General features: G+C 36.5%; 1 protein-coding gene across 1 annotated transcript; it reads left to right on the top strand.

The window, feature by feature from the left end:
• The first annotated feature begins 64 nt into the window (after window positions 1–64).
• Window positions 65–12,117, top strand: LOC121406533 (CMP-N-acetylneuraminate-poly-alpha-2,8-sialyltransferase-like). Its single transcript, XM_041597545.1, has 4 exons — window positions 65–421; window positions 2,008–2,080; window positions 10,450–10,965; window positions 11,503–12,117. The coding sequence occupies exons 1-4, from the start codon at window positions 295–297 to the stop codon at window positions 11,765–11,767; spliced, it is 981 nt and encodes a 326-aa protein (XP_041453479.1). The 5' UTR covers window positions 65–294; the 3' UTR covers window positions 11,768–12,117.
• Window positions 12,118–20,131: the final 8,014 nt, after the last annotated feature.

Here is a 20,131-nt window from a genome sequence, read left to right as displayed (position 1 = left end):
GCGACGGGATAGTTTACGTTGCCTCTGAGAATAATCATTTAAATCGTCGAGAACTGCGGCCTTGCGGGTGTGGCGATGTGTATTATCAACGGTATAGGCCTACGACCTACATGCATGAAACGATTTGATTTGCGGACATATGAATCAAGATTTGACATCCATGGATATTTTGCGGGATATTTTGCCACATTCTTGAGGGAATTTCTATTCCAACATGGAAGTTGAAGAGAACTGATTTAGAAAGCTCTGAAAAAAAACATTTCGTCCCTCAATGTTTAATCATCTCGATATACTATGACCATGATCTTTGTTCGATCGATCGACGTTAAAGCGATAACTTTTCTTGGGGTCACCGTATCTTTGATGATATATATTGTGATATTGAACTATGGATCTTCAGTTTTATTCAGTTATCATATCGGTAAGCTGTATTCATGGTATGCCTAAATATCATTATTTGTATGTGTGGAATAATTATATAGTTCCAATTTTTATTGTCTAAATAAAAAAAATGCTCGGTAAAGGAAAGCCAATAATATGATCGACCGCCAACCGAGCAGGGAATGGATTTCGTCACGGTCGGGAACATGGAAATTCAGTAGGATCTTTAAAATATATATATTTTTTTAATAAATCTAATCGCTCCTATTTTGCTATTATCGTCGGCCTTATGCCAAAAGGGCCTTAACTGCTTTTGGCCATTCCGAGATAATGGCGTTTATAAAGGTTTTGGCCTCTCTAATAATCAAAAGTTTGTGGTCGTTTTTTTGCTTTTGAAGCCAATTTCGATAAACGTGTTAAGTTATTAAGTTTTACATGAAATGTGTTAAATTTATTATAAAATATTCAGAACCCCTAAAATCGGGTTAAGGCCCTTTTGGCATAAGGCCGACGTTATCTTCAACGGTCAATCGATTTTTTTTTCAAACGTCGATCGAATATCCATAATGATAGTCCTACCGCGTCGGCCCCATGTAATGACATGATGATCCTTTGAAGGTCCAAATATGCCAATACATAAAAATAATACAAACACAATGTTGAAATTGTCTTCAAGCTCAGATGAAAAGATCGTGATATTTAAATGTTTTGCTCTTCATAAAATGGTTAAATGCCCAACCCCGGGGGGCCACTTCCATTGACGTGTGGATACCATGCACGACCATGGGGTCTCGAAAAGCTCCCTAAAAGAAGTATTTTCCATTTTCTGAAAATGCACCCCTTAACATGTATTGGCGAATGAAACCCTATCCTTAACGAGTATTGGAATCAAAACGATACCCTTGTCAAGTATTTCCTGAATTGAACCCCTAAACTAGTACCGTACAGCGATATTTTACTTATTAATGTCACAGACGTCGGCTTTGTCATGTTTATCTACATCATTGGGATTAGAGTACAGCCCCACCTCCCACACCTCGCGCAAATTCGACTCTAAACACGTTGACTGTTGGAGCAAAAAGTACATTCTTTATAAAACATTTTAGTCTTTTTTATACCCTCGCAAATTTGACCCTAAACACGTAGCTTTCCTAGCAAAATAGATACCCTTTTTTCGTTATTTTTTACACCCTTATTACGTTACGTACGTAATGTGCCCTATCGTAAAAAAACATCCTTTTTACGTTTTTTTTTTTTGGTCGCGCATGGTATCCACTCGTCAATGTAAGCCCCCCTCCCCCCTCCTCGGTGCCTAACACAGATGATAATTATGAGGAATACAATATTAGATTTTCTGTGTTCCCCTCTATTTTAATATAAGCCCCCCCCCCCGCTCATTCTTTGTATGCAAATTATTTCTACTTCGTATACCATTATAATCAGTTATTGATTTGTTTATGATAAATGTGTTTTAATTGTGTATTTCATTATGATTATGTTGAGAAATTATATGAATAGATAAATATATATTCAAAATAAAATGAAAAGTAATTAAATGAAATAAATCTAAATCTTATCTGCCGTATATATACTTTTCCTTTCAATCTTCTTTGTCATATTGATCAGACGCCATGCCTTACAAGAGGGCATCGATATTCGTTAAGTCGACTCTGAACAGCACAGTCGTTCAAGCGTTACGGTAAGTTGGAAGAAATTCAAATTGTAACAAACATTACTTAATTATTTAAACATTGCTGTTATATACTAGCGTAACTAAGGGGGCAGACTGCCCCCCCCCTGACGAGTCACAACTCATGCAAGGGACGTACCCATGCCACTTGACGAGTCACAACTGATCCCTGACGAGCCACAAGTGCCCTCCCCCTTTGAACTTGAAGACCTTTTTTTTCTTGTCAATTTTTTTGGCGCAAGAAATATCCTCCAACAAATTTGCCCCCCCCCCTTTGGAAAATCTATGGTACGCCACTGCCGTTATTCATGACGTACCACCAATAGGCCTGCATGTATTGGTGTTGGTGTTTTGTTTTTTATCTAGTTGCTAAGAAAGCATACCGCTTGCATGCAAGCAAACAGAGGACCTAAGGCTTAAGTCCATTATCATTATTATTATCATCATTATTATTGTTGTTGTTGTTTTTGTCGTTATAATAATAAAAATGAAATGATAATGATGATGATAATGATGATCATCATCATCATCACCATCATTATCATCATCATCATCATCATCATTTAGTCTTATTCATACAGGGTAGCCCCATCAGTGACATCCACTTTTCTCCGAGAGGGCCCTTTTACATGCAAAGATGCCAACCGTTACGGAATATCAATCAGATGAGAACAACGTGAATAACCAAACGGATGAACCAATTATTTTCTTCCGAGATAAAACATGTTAACAAAAGTTTTTCGCTCAGTCATTCAATCGGGAAGTAAAGACTGAATTTACATTAGAAGACATCGCATTATATTCTGTAAGGGTTGACAATTCTGTACATGTAAACACACACAAATACAAAGGCAATAAAGGTCACCGAGATGTGTCGATGTTCCTGGAGCGGCAGTTGGAATATCATTCCCAAGAATTAAACAGTGTACTGATATCCTTTCCTTCCCCTTCTCTGTTTTACATTATTTTTTGTATGATGATGCCATAACTGCATGTAGCGTACGCAAGGGGGGGGTTACAGGTATTCACCGCCCCCCCTAAAATTTTGTTGACGACCTCTTTTTTTTTGCTTGTCTTTTGTTTTTTGGGGGGACGCATATATTTCATTCAGCTTGAACCCCCCCCCCCCTCAAAAATCCTGTGTACACTATTGTCACTATGTCATGTTTTAACTATACAATATGCAAATATTTGATGCTTGAATAAAGATCTGTATTATATTGAAATTTCTATCTCTCCTCTATTGAAAACCCCTACCCATCCTACCCTGTGGAACACTTCTACAGTCGGGGTCGCATAAAGTCCTATCTACTTGTAAGCTTATTCCAATCATTCGAACCAATTACAATTGGACCAGCAGGACTACAATTATAAATTTACATGAGCGTTTTTGGTAAGAAATGCCTGCATAGAAGTAATATCTATAGTTATAGTCTAGAATATCAATAGTTCTTAATTCCTTAGGAAATAGGATTTTTAGAGAGGCTGACATAATATACCCGCCTAGACAAGCAAGATCATACCACTCATATGTATCTCGCCATATATACTAATGACATCAGGCCATATATACTAATGACATCAGTTTAGATAAGGCATCAGATTTCCCTAATTTCACCCCTGCTGCTCTTTATGAATCGGTTTCAATTTGACAAATGCCCATTTGTCAAATTGCCAACTCATCTACTACAATTTGGTCTATCATCAGTTCGTATACTCACCGCATTGTCTACTTTCATTTAGTATAATGCCATTTCGTCTAATAACCAGTTGGTCCAATAGCCGTTTTGTCCATATATATGTGGTCTAATTAAACTAAAGTGTTAATTGCGCAAACTGAATGAAAAGAAAATGGATATTAGACCAACAGCCATTTAGACGAAATGGTCATTGGACGAAGTGATGATCATTCCAAATGGTTATTTTAAAGTCAGAAGACTAATCCACTGGGCCACGACGCTCCACATGCACGGTTGTGCAATACGGGAGTGCTTCACAAAGCTTACTTGTTCTGAGCTAATCAGATACAAGGATTTCAGTAGTTCATAGCAATTCTTAGCAGTCAATGTATGTAATTAAGTAAAAACAGAAAATATAGAGTGAATCAACAATTATCATGGAATCATTACATCTACATCAAGTTATTCAGTGTACTTACATATATGACACTCAGAATTTTAATGATTTACAGTACTTTTTTAATGCATATCCCACCAGAAGCTTCCCATTATTCTAATCTTGATTTATTTGATACATGCTCTCGAAGCTGATATTATACAATTTGGTATAACCCTGTCAATGCAGATCAGTAACATCCCAAATTTGTTTAAGTTGGGACTTCAGTATCGGGTGTGGACCTTTACCTGCAATATATTGTTGATATTGCTGACAGCTTTGTATTTGATTTTAGGACTGAAAATATTGATTACTTTCTTATCTTTGATAGTTTGAATAACATCAGTACTTTAGACGCATTAATATACAGGCCTCTAGAAACTGCATGCAAAAAAAAAGAACAAATAGATTTGGCCATAGGTTAATCGAATTGTGTAAAAACACAAACCTCTTTTGGGGGCTCTTTATCGCTAATGACAGGTTGACGGGAGACCATGATGGAAAATCTACTTGTAAAGATGTAGTATTGTTGATTACTTTGTCATGTCCCCTGAGGTCTTATGATAGATATATTTGAAGTGCTCGATTTTGATCCGCGATTTTCTGACGCACTCAATTATTTTTAGTTCGGGCTGCATTTAAGCGTTATACACTGGGAACTTGCTAGATGAGCCACATCCAAAAGAAGATGTATTTAATAATATGCCATCCTATATCAAAATCCCGGGGGGGCCAATTACATTGACGAGTGGGTACCATGCGCGACCAAAAAACACGTAAAAAGGATGTCTTTTTCACGACAGGGCACATTACGTACGTAACGTGATAAGGGTGTCAAAAACACAAAATAATGAAAAAAGGGTATCTAATTCGCTAGGAAGATTACGTGTTAAGGGTCGAATTTGCGGGGATGATAAAACAAAATTAAAATGTTTTACAAAGGATGTCCTTTTTGCCCCAACACTTCGTGTTTAGAGTCCGATTTGCGCGAGGTGTAGAAGGTGGGGTCGTACTAAACCAAATAAGGTAAAGCCGACGACCGAAGGACCCGTAACAATAAAACATTCCTGTACTTGTTTAGGGGTTCATTTCAGGGAATATTTGCCAAGAGTATCGTTTTGTTTCCAATACTTGTTAAGGGTAGGGTTTCACACGCCAATACTTGCTAAGGGGTGCATTTTCAGAATATGGAAATTACGTGTTTAGGGTCCTTTTCGAGACCCCCATGGTCGCGCATGGTATCCACTCGTGAATGGATGTGCCCCCACCCCAGATCAAAATACCAGGCTGCGCTAGCGACCTATTATGAAATTCAAGCACAAATTAAACCTCATTAAATAAAATTTCAAATCTAGAACCAGCCACCCTTATTTAACAAAAATGTAACTCTGGTGGATGAGACAGTCAAGATAAATACCACTTGAAATGTGATAACGATCTCAAATCGAATGAGTTCGAACGGAATCCAATAAAATGACCACCCACTACAATAGGCAAAATGATTCAATGGGAAAAAGGTATTAAAAATAATTAAAAAAAGGATTCTTAATATGATGATCTCACAAACTACGAAATTTGAGACCTGCTAAGCCTATGGATTTCTGGAAAATTCCCCAAGGCAATACCGACAATAACAATGAAAAATATAGAGACTAATTTTGCTGATCCACTAAACCACTTTAAGGGTTTTAAACAATCTTATAAATTTTCCCCTCTCCTTCGATCCCAAATATTGATAAACCCATCAATGATGACTACGTGAAGTGGAAAAGGATATCGAAAATTGAAAAGGAACAAAACTTGTGGTATAGATACTTCGGCGGTTATTACTCGATCCTTACTAAGTTATTGAACATAGAAGTGGTAAAGTTCCTGACTTTTGAGAAGAGGAAAAACCAAACCGGTCCACATGGGCAAAAAAAATGGAGTAGGAGATGACCCGCCCCCTTTCTCTCTCGCTCTCTCCCTCTTCATTCTCTCACACAAAAACAAACATTAAAGGTCAAGTCCACCTCAGAAAAATGTTGATTTGAATCAATAGAGAAAAATCAGACAAGCACAATGCTGAAACTTGTCATCAAAATCGGATGTAAAATAAGAAAGTTATGACATTTCAAAGTTTCGCTTATTTTCAACAAAATAGTTATATGAACGAGCCAGTTGAGAGAGTCGATGATGTCACTCACTCACTGTTTCTTTTGTTTTTTATTGTTTGAATTATTCAATATTTCAATTTTTACGAATTTGATGATTAGGACCTCCTTGCCTGAAGGACAAAAAATGTTAAAATAGCGGAATTCCACGTGTTCAGGGAGGAATGAAACTTCATTTCACATGACAATGACGAGAAAATCAAAATATTTCATATTTCATATAATAAAATATTCAAAAAAATGAGTGATGTCATCAGTTCCCTCATTTCCATTATACCGACCGAGATGTGCATATAACTGTTTTGTTAAATGAAGCGAAACTTTAAAATGACATAACTTTTTTATTTTACATCCGATTTTGATGGAATTTTCGGTGTTATGCTTTTTGGATTTTTCTCTTTTTATTCAAATCAAGTTTTTGTTGGGGTGGACTTGTCCTTTAACAAAACACACAAATACAATCATCCCTATATACGCATACATAATAATTAATCTCACATACCAGAGAAGGAGAGGGAACGTTCAGGTTTTATTGAAGCCTTTAAGCAAATAAAGGAATGTAAACATAACGAATATGAACCAGGGGCGGATCCAGTATTTCAAATGGGGGAGGGGCACACTTGGGTAATAGCGGTATATCTACTTTACATTTTTTTTTATTATGGCTCTCACGGGGGTGGGGGCACGGGCCGGATGTGCCCCCCGGATCTGTCAGTGATATGAACAGGAGTATGATTTATTTTGTATTCCTATTTTTTCTCTTTCTCTTTCTTTTCTTTTAACATATGATATTAATACAAGTTGACAAGTACTTGTAATTTTATTAATATTAATAATAGTTTTCCCTTCATACCCTCATCATATTGATAAATTTATCTCCAATCTGAACGTTCAATTGTATAACCTTTTTCTTGTGTAATATGAATAATGGTGATGTATTGTATTATTTTATCATTAATGATTAACGGTCTTTTAATGCACGTTTCATTGTATTTGATACTTTGTGAGATATGAAAAATAAACCAAACTTATCTGAAACTGAACTTAACTGAATATGAACGTGAGTTAAACATACATACAACATCAACGAATAAAACGATAAAACCAAATCAAGGACTTCGACATGAGACTTAAAGAGGGTGTGTATTGTTGAGACATTATAGAGTTTCTGATTTAAAATTGCTACATTTAAAGGTCAAGTCCACCTCAGAAAAATGTTGGTTTGAATCAATAGAGAAAAATCAGACAAGCACAATGCTGAAAATTTCATCAAAATCGGATGTAAAATAACAAAGTTATGACATTTCAAAGTTTTGCTTATTTAAAAAAAAATAGTTATATGAACGAGCCAGTTACATCCAAATGAGAGAGTCGATGATGTCACTCACTCACTATTTCTTTTGTTTTTTATTGTTTGAATTATACAATATTTCAAGTTTTAAGAATTTGATGATTAGGACCTCCTTGCCTGAAGCACGAAATGTTGAAATAATGGAATTCCACGTGTTCAGGGGGGAATGAAACTTCATTTCACATAACAATGAAGAGAAAATCAAAATATTTCATATTTCGAACAATAAAATACAAAAGAAATAGTGAGTGAGTGAGTGACATCATCGACTCTCTCATGTTGATGTTACTGGCTCGTTCATATAACTTTTTTGTGAAATGAAGCGAAATTTTAAAATGTCATAACTTTCTTATTTTACATCCGTTTTTGATGAAATTTTCATGTTATGCTTGTTGAATTTTTCTATTTTTATTCAAATCAAGTTTTTGTTGGGGTGGACTTGTCCTTTAAAGATGTAATGGAAGTCGTCACCACTCCCTGATTCATATAAAAAACTACACTGTTTCCGGAGTTGTCATAGGAAGCCTTGTGTTTCCTGTTCTTAATTTACATGAATGTTTCCGAAGAGAGGGGTAGTTTAATCAGGTAATTTTCAAGTTCACGAATCATGAGTGGTTTTAAAAATTCGATAACGAATTACAGCAATCGTCGTTGGAATTTTGTATAGATATCTAAGGACCAGTTTTGGCGGAATGGAAGGGGGGTCAAGCAGAATGAAAAGTTGACACGGAAAAAAAGATCTTCACAACAAAATTTGAGGTCGTTTCGTACCCCCCCCCCCAAAAAAAAAAAATGACAGAGAGAGAGAGAAAGAGAGAGAAAAAAGGGGTCTTCAACAAATTAAAGTAAGTGGGAGGGGGTTAAACAAAAAGACTGGTATTTGACTAGATCTGATGAATTGTCATAATTTTGAGATGAGGATGGTTTGCCAAATAACTTTCTTTTAATATTTTAAGTTTTTATCAAAATGAATGATTAAAAAACAAATTATTAACAATTACAAGATTTTCAAAAATCGTGGAATTTACAAGAAATAACAATAAAAAGGACAGATTAAAGACATAAAATAAAACTGAATGTCCATTGAGAGATGCAGTCTCCTAGATTTGCTTATAAGTGCACCTCTGTAGCTTAATCATAAAGAAGCTTGTTTGTCTTGCTAAAATTACCATTATAGTTGAATACAAAACCTAAACATTTATACTCGAAGGTCACTTCAATCGCCACATTTAGAAAAGTGAATTCAGGGATATTCCTGATTTTGCCTTTAGAATTTCATTTAGGAACATTGTACAATATCAACAATGCATTTCAAAGGGAATATAATGGTCAATGGATGAGTATTTGTGCATGAATCTCACTTGGTTCCCTCCTAAGATACCAAAGTAATCAATATGTTTTGTTAATCTCTCATTTAGAATAAAGTGAACAGTTTTCCAATGCAGCTAAGGATCGAGATCCCTCGATAATTTCCAGGATTTTGAGCAGGACCATTTTTTTAGATAGGAATTATATAAAACACCAATACCCCAAACATCACCATTTTATTAACCACCTACTTCCTTCACTAGAGACAACAATTAGAAAGAAAGACAAAAAACCCTATTAAACATGTTACCACGCACGAACACTATATTCATGTGGGGCGTCGTGGTCTTGTGGTTATGACTTCGTCTCTCAATATGAGGGACGTGGGTTAGATTCCCAGCCATGGCGTGTTTTCCTTCAGCACTCAACTCTGGTGAAGTGAATGGGTACCAGGTATAGGCAGAAATTCCTTGAATGCTTCAGCTCCTATATGGCACCACAGCTATACAGCCGGAGTAGTAATAGAAGCACATTGTATCCGCAGGCAAAAAGCCCTTTGTAAATCCTACTATTATTATCAATATTATTATTATTATCACTATTGTTATTATTATTATTATCATTATTATTATTGTTGTTATTATTATTATTATTATTATTATTATTGATTGATTGATTAGTTGATTGATTGATTGATTGATTGCATTTATTCTTTTTCATTCCAAAAAATTAACAAAAGTTACAAAGTAAAGCATAACACAAAAATATCATATACAGAAATGAAAAAAAAGGGAACCCACTGGAAAGCAAAGCTTGTTAGTATGGGTTCCCTGCAATAAATAGTTAAAGTATATCTTTATTATTATCATTATTATCAATAACGATAATAATATGGGATTTGTATATATAGCGCTCAAGGCGCTCGAGTACCCCGGCTAAGCGAGTCTACCGATTCCGATTTTGAAGAATTACTTCCTGCCGGTACGCATCTAGGTGGGTGTTTCATGAAAGTTGTCAACACGGACTAAATTGTCAGTGCTGACAATTTCAGTCAGGTCAGTGAAATCCTTGGTTTTGATTGGCTGAAAGGCACTGGCTTCTGACTGTTACTCTGGTAACTGTCGAAGAAAGACAACTTTTCAGTGCTGACAACTTTCATGAAATGGTCACCTGGGTCGAGCAGCAAAGTGTGGGTAAATTTCTTGCTGAAGGAAAACACGCCTGGCTTGGAATCGATCTCACGTCCTTCAGATTGAAAGACGACAGCCTTAACCACTCGACCACGACGCCCCCACATTTATTATTATTATCATTATTATGATGATCAACATTTTGTTGTTATTGTTGCTGTTGTTATTATCATCATCATTATTATTATCATCATCATCATCATTATTATTATCTTTATTATGATTTTGATGCTTTCTTTCCCCATTCGTCTAAACCTGCAGAAAGACAGTCGGGACGCAAATGCATCAAAGAAAGCCAATAAAGATATTCTATGGCAACAACAAGACAGCCATCAGTGAAATACCAGAGCGAGTGGAGTCTTGCGCTCTTGTGGGGAATTCGGGAATACTTTTGAACAGCGGTTGTGGCCATCTGATAGACGAATCCGACCTGGTTATCAGGATGAATTTGGCCGAGTTTGGTCACGAGTACTCCCCCGACGTGGGTTCGAAGGTATCCTTTATGACCATCAACGGGGAACAGTGCAGACTCTTGAAAGCGTGCTTCACAAATAAAAAGAAAGAAAATGAATCAGCCTCTGAGTGGTTGACAAGAATACCTGCAGAGTGCGGCACTACGATCAACAGGCTGAAGCTACTAAAGAATGATAGTGTCCTTTGGACATCCAGGGGCCATGCGGACAAGATAACTCCTCTTCTCCCTCATCTGAGAGAACGGTTTCATCTTTTCTTCAGCCACGGGATCAATTATAAATCTTTAATTTCACCCGCAATCCGGTAATTCATTCATTCCCAATACCGATTCCAGTAGATGGGGGTGAAATCTTACATATTGTTCAAAATGTCAACAAAAATACCAATTGTTTTTAGATATCTTTCAAACAATGTGCACCTGCGTGGCGATATGAAGTTGAGTGAAAGAATGACGTCGCAAGCTTTCACCTTCTTATACTTTGATCGAAATTCTATCACGTTTCCATTTAGTCAAATTGATAATATAGCACAATATACGACCAAATCATTCATTACTAGTAAACTAAAAGCGCCAGTCTCTGTACCATTGGTTTGGTTGTTCTGCTGAAATACATTGGCTTCACTTGATGGGGATGGAATATGGGGGACAAAAGCCAACATTTTTGTACCCATGAATTGGAAAAAATAAGAGCTTGGATCTTAGCAAAAGGCCCCGTGTCTGATATGATGTTTATAATTATCATAATTGCCAATGGATGTTGACTTATACGCACATCCATTTTAATGAGGATCGAAGTACTACTCCATGATTTACAACAATTTGAATTTATTTGTTTACAGGTTGTGGCATTTTAGGGCGCCATCGTCTGGCTTAACCCTTCTCGCCCCCATGTTTCAACTGTGTGACGAGGTATCGTTGTTTGGATTCTACCCGTTCCACACGGACCCGTACAATCGGACAATTCTACATCATTATTATGAGCCGGAGGTATACGTGAACTATACAACGAATGCCCACAAAATGCCGGAAGAATATCAGTTTCTCTTGGACCTGGAAAATAAAGGCGCGATCAGAATTATCAACAATTGCACCCCAAGCAATTAGGATTTGTCCTACTGGCGAACAGATTGGGGAACGGGGGCATGGTAGAATAAAGAATATCTTTGATGTTATAGAAGAAACGGGATTTAGCATTGATGGGTATAATATAATTAAAACATTTGTATTATCGAAATTGATATTTCTTCACTCTAAACACAAATGAGTCAAAAATGAATAGGTAGGGTCAGCTGGGTGCCGGGGCTGGATACAACTGTTATACTAGTCACATTCGACTATTTTAGTCGTATTTAACAAGAACAGAGTCATTTCTGACTAGATATAGTCAGAAATGTGACTATACAGTTGTCCTCAAAATTATTCATACCCCTTGTGGAAAAACATTCTTTGGTAGATTCTTTACTTGTAAAAGCTATTATGATGTAACTTTCTTTGTATCTTTTGTCTGCTTGTTGCTATGCATGATTTGACATATGAGCTGGCAAGTCTTCATTAGCATAATAATATATAGGGTCGAAAGTTATTTTTTGCACTTGTTCAGAATTATTCATACCCTTGCCAATACCTCAGCAAAAATGTCCTTTTATGACAATGCGCATTATTTTCACTGTCTGGGAATGTGCTATTCTTTGTTCTATAGTTATTTCAAGATGTTCCAATGAATTAAATACCCTCTTTGTTAAACAAGCCATTAAACAATGATGGAAAATAGCATCTTTCTAAAAGGGTATAAATAGAGGAAAGCATTCTGGTTATTCTCAGTCTCTGATAATCATGGCCAAGAAGGAGCTCAGTGAGGACCTACGGCAACGTCTTGTGAATGCCCACATTGAGAGAAAAGGTTACAAGGCCATTTCAATGCAGTATGACGTCCCTGTGGCAACAGTCCAGAGCGTAATCAAGAAGCACAAGAGGTACAACACTGTGAAGAACCTTAGTGGGCGTGGCAGGAAGTGCAAGGTGTCCCCTAAACTTGCCAGGAAAATCTGCAGAGAGGTCAACAACAACCCCCGGACCACAACCAAGGCCCTACTTGAAACGCTTGACCGGTCAGGGACGAAGGTGTCCCGGTCCACCATCGAGCGAGTCTTGCACAAAAGAGGTCTCCATGGACGCAGACCTCGGAAGACACCATTGCTCAGGAAGAAACACCTGAAGGCTCGACTGGCCTTTGCTAGAGGCCATCTGAAGCAAAATCCAAGCTTTTGGTCAACCATCCTGCGGTCTGATGAGACGAAGTTGGAGTTATTTGGCCATATGGATGTTGAATACGTCTGGAGGAAGAAAGGGGAAGCATACAATCCAAAGAACACTGTGCCAACCGTCAAGCATGGTGGTGGGCACATAATGCTATGGGGATGTTTCTCTTCCAGTGGCACAGGGAACCTCGTTAGAGTCAAAGGAATCGTGAAAAAGGAGGATTACATCCAGATCCTTGATGAGAACTTGAAGGAATCTGCCGAAAAACTCCAGCTTGGCCCCAACTGGAAGTACCAACAAGACAATGACCCAAAGCATACCGCCAAGCTGGTGAAGAAATGGTTCAAGGACCATGATGTCAACGTCCTAGAATGGCCAAGTCAGAGTCCTGACCTGAATCCGATCGAGAACTTGTGGCGAGACCTGAAGGTCAGAGTGATGGCTAGGAACCCGACTAACCTGACCCAGCTTGAGGCCTACGCCAAGGAAGAATGGGCCAACATCCCGCAGGAGACGTGCAGGAAGCTTGTGGACACTTACAGGAATCGTCTAGAAGCAGTCGTAAAGAACAAAGGCTATGCTATTGACTATTAATGAAAGACATTGGACTCAGAAAACCTAGGGTATGATTAATTTTGAACATGACATTAGTTGAATATCTATGAATAAAATACCCCTGAAAAGAGAAATTTCTTGAATTGTGCATTGTTGTTATTCTTTGACTAGTAGGTCACACATAAATCATAGAGAAACTTGATGAAATGCATTCATTTCATCACAAACATGAAAAATCACAAATATCAACAAGGGTATGAATAATTTTGAGGACGACTGTATATATCAGTTGCACCCAGCTGATTATTGGTATAGTCAATTTGACTGAGTTGTTTTAAGAGTGTTCTCTTACGCTTGTCCAGTGAATGGGTAGAAACTTAACAAATTGATCTTTGAACTTTTATGGAGTGGCAAAGATCAGTTCAAGAGTAATATTTGTTTATTTAGATTATGATAATGCTGGCCGGGTCTTACAGATGTTCGGTTATCCATTAAGGCACAAAGAATTATGTTGATCAACCTACTTATATTGGGAGAACGAAAAAACATGAAATGGACACAATAATTAAGATATTTAGCATGGGATGTAGGGATTGCTAATTTCCTTCAGTAACCTCACAATGAATGTAATAGGATTTACAGAAAATACTGTATTTTTTTCTTTAAAAAGAGAGGTATAAAATAAATGAGATCATTCTTAATGTTTATTCGTCTGGATGAACAAACATAACTATCATGATGAAATGTTTTTTTTTTACAAACTCCATCATCGTAGATAAAGATGATAACGTCTATTTTGACCTTTTCAAAATTGGTTTAGAACGTTTTGAAATAGAAAAGATACTCAAAATTTTCAACAATATTCGATGCATTTGGAAGTATTCGCTGAAAAATAATGGTCAAGAACTCATAGTGTCAAAGATATTGATTTAAATTTGGATTTCGAATTTAAGGATAGATCTTTTTTCCTTGCAAGACATCACATCGTAGAGAATATGAATGATGCTCTCTTAAAAATGAAAATGGAAATACCTCAAACATTAAAAAAGGTTGATGAATGTATACAAAAAAGACATTTCTATCGTTTTTTCTAAGACCAAGGAAATCCACTCTGAACAGCAGATCCCGAAATTTTCAGATTGAAATATTATTTTCTGATATAATTTACACACAAATATATTTATACAAAGTATGTTTAAAATGATTTAAGATGGTTAATTTTTTTTGCAGTAAAGAAGAAGAGACAAAAATGAAAAGCAGAAACCTGCAAGATTGTGTTTAGTACAATAGGCCTAAGAATCAATCTCACAAAATATAATTATATCTATTTAAATTTATTTGTCAAATGCAAAACCACATGACACAGATATTATACATTCAAATTCTACACAGTAGACATAAATGAAATACATTCCAGACATGTGCAGGGCACAACATTTGATTACTTGTTTGTCTTTCAGTCCTATTTAAGGAAGATGACATATTTGTGAATGTTGAAATTACAATTCAAAATTGTTCAGGGGATATCCACCCAAATAAAAAGCTGGTTTGAATAAAAATAGAAAAATCAAAGATATATAATGCTGAAAATTTAATAGAAATAGGATATGAAAAAAAGAAGTTATGTTACTCTAAATTGTTGCTTAATTATTTTTAAAAAAGACAGAAGATGTGATATGCCAAAAGGAGAGACAATGGTAAAGTCACTTATTTTTTTCATTTTTTTTTGGGGGGGGTATTCAAATTGTGAAATATTTCCATTTGTAGCTTTGACAATGAGGAGACTCTTCATGATATCAAGATATGTTACATCAATGGATATTCAACATAATTCTGAGAGGAATCAATGTTTCACATGAGGAGAAAATCAAAATACATTTCACTACAAAATACAAAGGGGTTAGTGGAGAATGTGTCATCAGTTTCCTCATTTTCATTCTTACCAGAATATGCATATAATGGTTTTATCAACCAGCACTTTGAAACATCCAAATATTTTCATTTTATATCAAATTTCAGCGTTAAGCTTTAACCCTAAAAAGACTGGGGGCTGATTCAGCCCCCCCCCCTCGACATTTTTCACGATAAATCCGCTGCGCGAAATTTTTTTACCGCGTCGCTCGCTGACTTTTTACTTTCAAGTCTCACGCAACTTTTGAGACCAAAATTGTGACCCCCAGGTACGCGGTTCCAAAATTACGCAACATTTCGTAAGTGCATGCAGACCCAAAATTACTCAAAAACGTGAATTTGTGTACAAATCCAATGCAAATAGTGTTCTTAGTCAAAATTCATAAATGTATCATTATTTTTCCTTTTACTGCTTAAAATCAATTAATTTTATCTTTTTTAAGGTAGAAATAAGTCCCTGACAATTTCCATTGAAAAAAACAAAAACAAAAAGTCGAAAAACAAAGAAATACATAAGAAATTTAGAAAACAATAGAATATAATAAAATAAATGTGATTTTGAAATTTTTTGAAAATCAATTCGATCAGATGCCTATCTAGAGTATGTGAAACAAAAATTAGCATTTCAGGGGCATTATAAATTAGCATAATTAATGAGTTTTTTTGCAGAATTTGATGTTACAATTTTGTAGATAATGCCATGGGTAACGCATGTGCCAATTTTCGTCGCGATCGCGCGATCAACGGCCGAGATCATAAGGGGGGGCTGAATCAGCCCCCCCCCCCAGTCTTCTTAGGCGTCGAAATAGCCCAGTCTATTTAGGGTTAAGTCAGCTTTTAAAAATATTTCATCAAAATCAACTCTTTGTGGAGGTGGACTTTTCCATTTAAGAGAGTAATAAATAACTCCAAATGCATTATTTCAACATTCAAGTTTAAATTTCCACAAATCTTAACCCCCCCCCCCCCCCCGCGCCCCATGGAAGCCAAGTGCTGTATAAGTAAATGAATATCTGGGGCCCCGTTTCATAGAGAATTAGAACTGTTGTAACTTTGCCATTATGGCAACTACCATGGCAACAGGGCTCAGCAGCCAATCAAAATCAAGGTTACCATGGTAGTTGCCATAATGTCAAAGTTACACCAGTTGTAACACTTTATGAAACGGGTCCCTTATGTATGTAGACGATGGACACCAAAAGAATGCAAAGAAAATAAAGGATGATTAAACGCATCATGATTTCTTTTACCGTTTTATACAGGGCATTGTCGTTTCACATTCTGCTTACAACCCAGGTTTAATCCTTCATGTTTTTCTTTTCAAATCGTGCTTTGCCATAATATTTACACTTAAATTAAAAAAACACACCTCTGTACAATGAATATAGAGAATAGATTTAATATTAATATCTACAAGAAAAACGACTTTCTTTGCAAATATATGTACATCTTCTGCTGTGTTTTTCCCAAACCATATCCTTGCATTATCAGTAGCTGTTTCTAGATGCATGTATAGATTTACAATTACCAATGCTAAAATTGCACACCAATGCCTTACAGAGATCTCCAACTGGTTCCAAGTCAATATATATCCTACAGAATGCTTGGTGGATATTTCATAAAGCAACTCTTAATACCTCGGTCACATTTGATCTATGGCGGCACTACTGCAAGTCGAAAACCGCAGTTTTATTCATTTAATTCAAGTCATCAATGTATAGCTGGTAAAAAAATGTTAAAACGGCTGTTTTCGACTCGCCATACTGCTGTAGAGTAAATGTGACCTAGGTATAAGTTACCAATGATTTCAAGCATGACTGGCGACCCTTTCTTGTGGTACAATATATCCCTATGTCAATGACTTAGCACCTCAAAACAAGTTCCAATCATGCGCAAAGTCAGTTGTAACTTTACTAACCAATTCATGAAATATTCCAAGATCAGACCAAACCTGGTTATCCTAGGCCTGGTATAATCAATTTACACTTGACAGAAACTTGCTTCGTTCTAATAGGATTTGGAAGGTCTTCTTAAGAACTATGATGGAATTACATAGTTTCTGTTGCACAAATCTATTTACCAGGAAAAATAAATAAATATTCAAAAATCAGTTTAGTCAAATTCTGTGACCGACTTTGCATGGGGAAAACAAATAATAACCTGACACGTTTACTAATATCAAAACCCTGGTCCATAGATGCAGTTTAACTATGGATAGCCTGCTGTGAAACTCTTCGTTTTACAATCCGGATACAACATTGTTTCCATTGGTATGCCAAAGCATATTCTATAAAGACATTTAAAGGGTGTTGATTGCAAAAATAGTCTGTGATATCTGCTACTATTTTACAGCATTTGGGGTACATCTCATGTTGGTCAATTGTCAAAAATAAACCATTCACACTACATTAAAGAAATAGAATAATTCACCTTTGATGTCAATGTAGTCAGAATGCTGTAATTTGAAGATAAGCAGACATTACATGACATATGTTTTTGATGTGATTTGAACATCTAATGACTCAGCTTTGCTATGAATATGATACCCAAGAACACTTGATACAGTGCCAAATTATGTACATCAGATTCAGGAAAATGGTATTACTAAAAAAATAATAAAAGAGAAAGTTTAAGAAAAACTCATCTATAATTCTTCTCTCTGTTCACATCTAGTCATATCTTCAATTATGTTTAAATTCTTTGATACATAATTCTGAAAAGTAGATCGCAAAATCTGGGTTTCAGGACAAAGTCCCAAGGGATGACTCCGACCTGACATCTCCCCTCGGGATAACTCCCACGCGACAATTCCCCCTGGGATGATTCCCACATGGCACCCCTCCCCCTTTGACAACTCCACCTGACATCTCCCTCCCCCAAAGTACCCCCGGCCCGGAGATCAGCTCTTTAAGCGGGAAATGCACCCACAGGTCAGCTCTCACAGGGACCACTCTCCTTAGGGGAATCACTCAGATGGTAACTTTGAAGAGGAAGACCCCTCCCGCCCCCCCCCCCCCTCCCTCCCCCGAGGACAAAACCCTGGCATAATAGCATTACTACCTAAATGAGGCATTTTGGACGAGATACAATGATACATCGCAATGACCCAGCCAGTGTACAGCTGTACAACTAGGCATCATAATATCCATACACACTTCCTCCACGATATTTGCTCTTTCCTACTGGGCCTCTGTACATCCAGAATTCCCAGCTGATCAAACTCAAGTGTAGGTGTTAAGTTCATAAGTTACATGTCAACACTTTACTGTCTCAATCACCTGGCCAGGATTACTTCATAAGTTCATAAATAACCTGAAATGAACAAGTACTGGCAGGCAAACAGGCCTATACATTCATTGCTACGAATAACAGCTTGAATTACACTTTATACTGATGGGGTAATAACAATATTGACTGGCATTAGGTTTTGAGAGATACCATTCATATATTTCCCTTAATAGACCCATATGGGCTATTTCGACACCTAAGAAGACTGGGGGGGGCTGATTCAGCCCCTCCTTATGACCTCGCCCGTCGATCGTGCGATCGCAACGAAAATTGGCACACGCCTTACCCATGGCATTATCTACAAAACTATAACATTAAATTCTGCAAAAAATCTCATGTCTCATTAATTATACTAATTTATGCGTAAAATCATAAGTTTGCTCCAATTAATAAAATAATGCCCTTGAAATGCTAATTTTTGTTTCACATACTCTAGATAGGCATCTGATCAAATTGATTTTTAAAGAAAAATCAAAATCACATTTATTTTCTTACGTATTCTATTGTTTTCTAAATTTCTTATGTATTTCTTTGTTTTTCGATTTTTTGTTTTTTATTGTTTTTTCAATGGAAATTGTCGGGGACTTTATTTTGACCATAAACAAGATAAAATTAATTGATTTTAAGCAGTAAAAGGAAAAATAATGATACATTTATGAATTTTGGCTAAGAACACTATTTGCATTGGATTTGTACACAAATTCACGTTTTTGAGTAATTTTGGTTGACTGTCCGTCTTCCTGAAGACGGACAGTCAACCTGTCCGAAACGTCGAGTCTCTCTACTACTCATCATCTCTACTCGCCGACGCAAGCCAGCATCTCCTCATCAGCTCTACTACTCAAGCTGTTCTCACTCAACATTCCTTCTGGTTTACAGTCCTTTTCAGGACTATTCTCAAGAAAGAATACTCTATTCTCAAAAATCTCCACTTTCTCGCCTATCCACTTCCTCTCTTCTTCTATCCGCTGCTTCTATAACACTCCACATGGTGTACCGTAAACCACATCAGCAATTGTACATGCCACCATGCAAACCTTCAAACAACATGTAAAAAAAACTTGACACCTCACAATGGTTGGAATGAGCATCTTCTCCCAAATAATTTGATACCATATTTATGTGGTCTTTTTCATGCTTGGATGATCAGGAGGTACTCTTTGCAGTAATGTAAATTTTGATTCGTGCCAAAGTAAGGCATGACCGCAAAGAATGAATCCAGATGTCAATGATGAAATAATCCTACAACAGTTGCATTAAAAATCCATTTCAAAACACTTTTTCAATAATTTACATCATATTTGTTTAATAAACACTTTTTAGTATTATTTCATTGAAAAGGGATATGCAAATAAGTTTACTAACTCAAGTAGGGTTATGACATCATTGGCACCTGTATACATTCATTGCAGTCCTTCCTTATTTGGGCGCAGGTCAAAATTTACATCACTGCAA

This window comes from Lytechinus variegatus, chromosome 1 (assembly GCF_018143015.1).
Source record: "Lytechinus variegatus isolate NC3 chromosome 1, Lvar_3.0, whole genome shotgun sequence".
In the NCBI taxonomy this organism is placed as follows: domain Eukaryota; kingdom Metazoa; phylum Echinodermata; class Echinoidea; order Temnopleuroida; family Toxopneustidae; genus Lytechinus; species Lytechinus variegatus.
This window is presented reverse-complemented; position numbering and strand designations above follow the sequence as displayed.

Coding starts and splice junctions, on each gene's coding strand:
- LOC121406533 (XM_041597545.1), top strand. CDS start 295: ATGACCATGATCTTTGTTCGATCGATCGACGTTAAAGCGATAACTTTT. Junction 2,081..10,449: donor ACAGTCGTTCAAGCGTTACG/GTAAGTTGGAAG, acceptor CTAAACCTGCAG/AAAGACAGTCGGGACGCAAA. Junction 10,966..11,502: donor TTAATTTCACCCGCAATCCG/GTAATTCATTCA, acceptor ATTTGTTTACAG/GTTGTGGCATTTTAGGGCGC.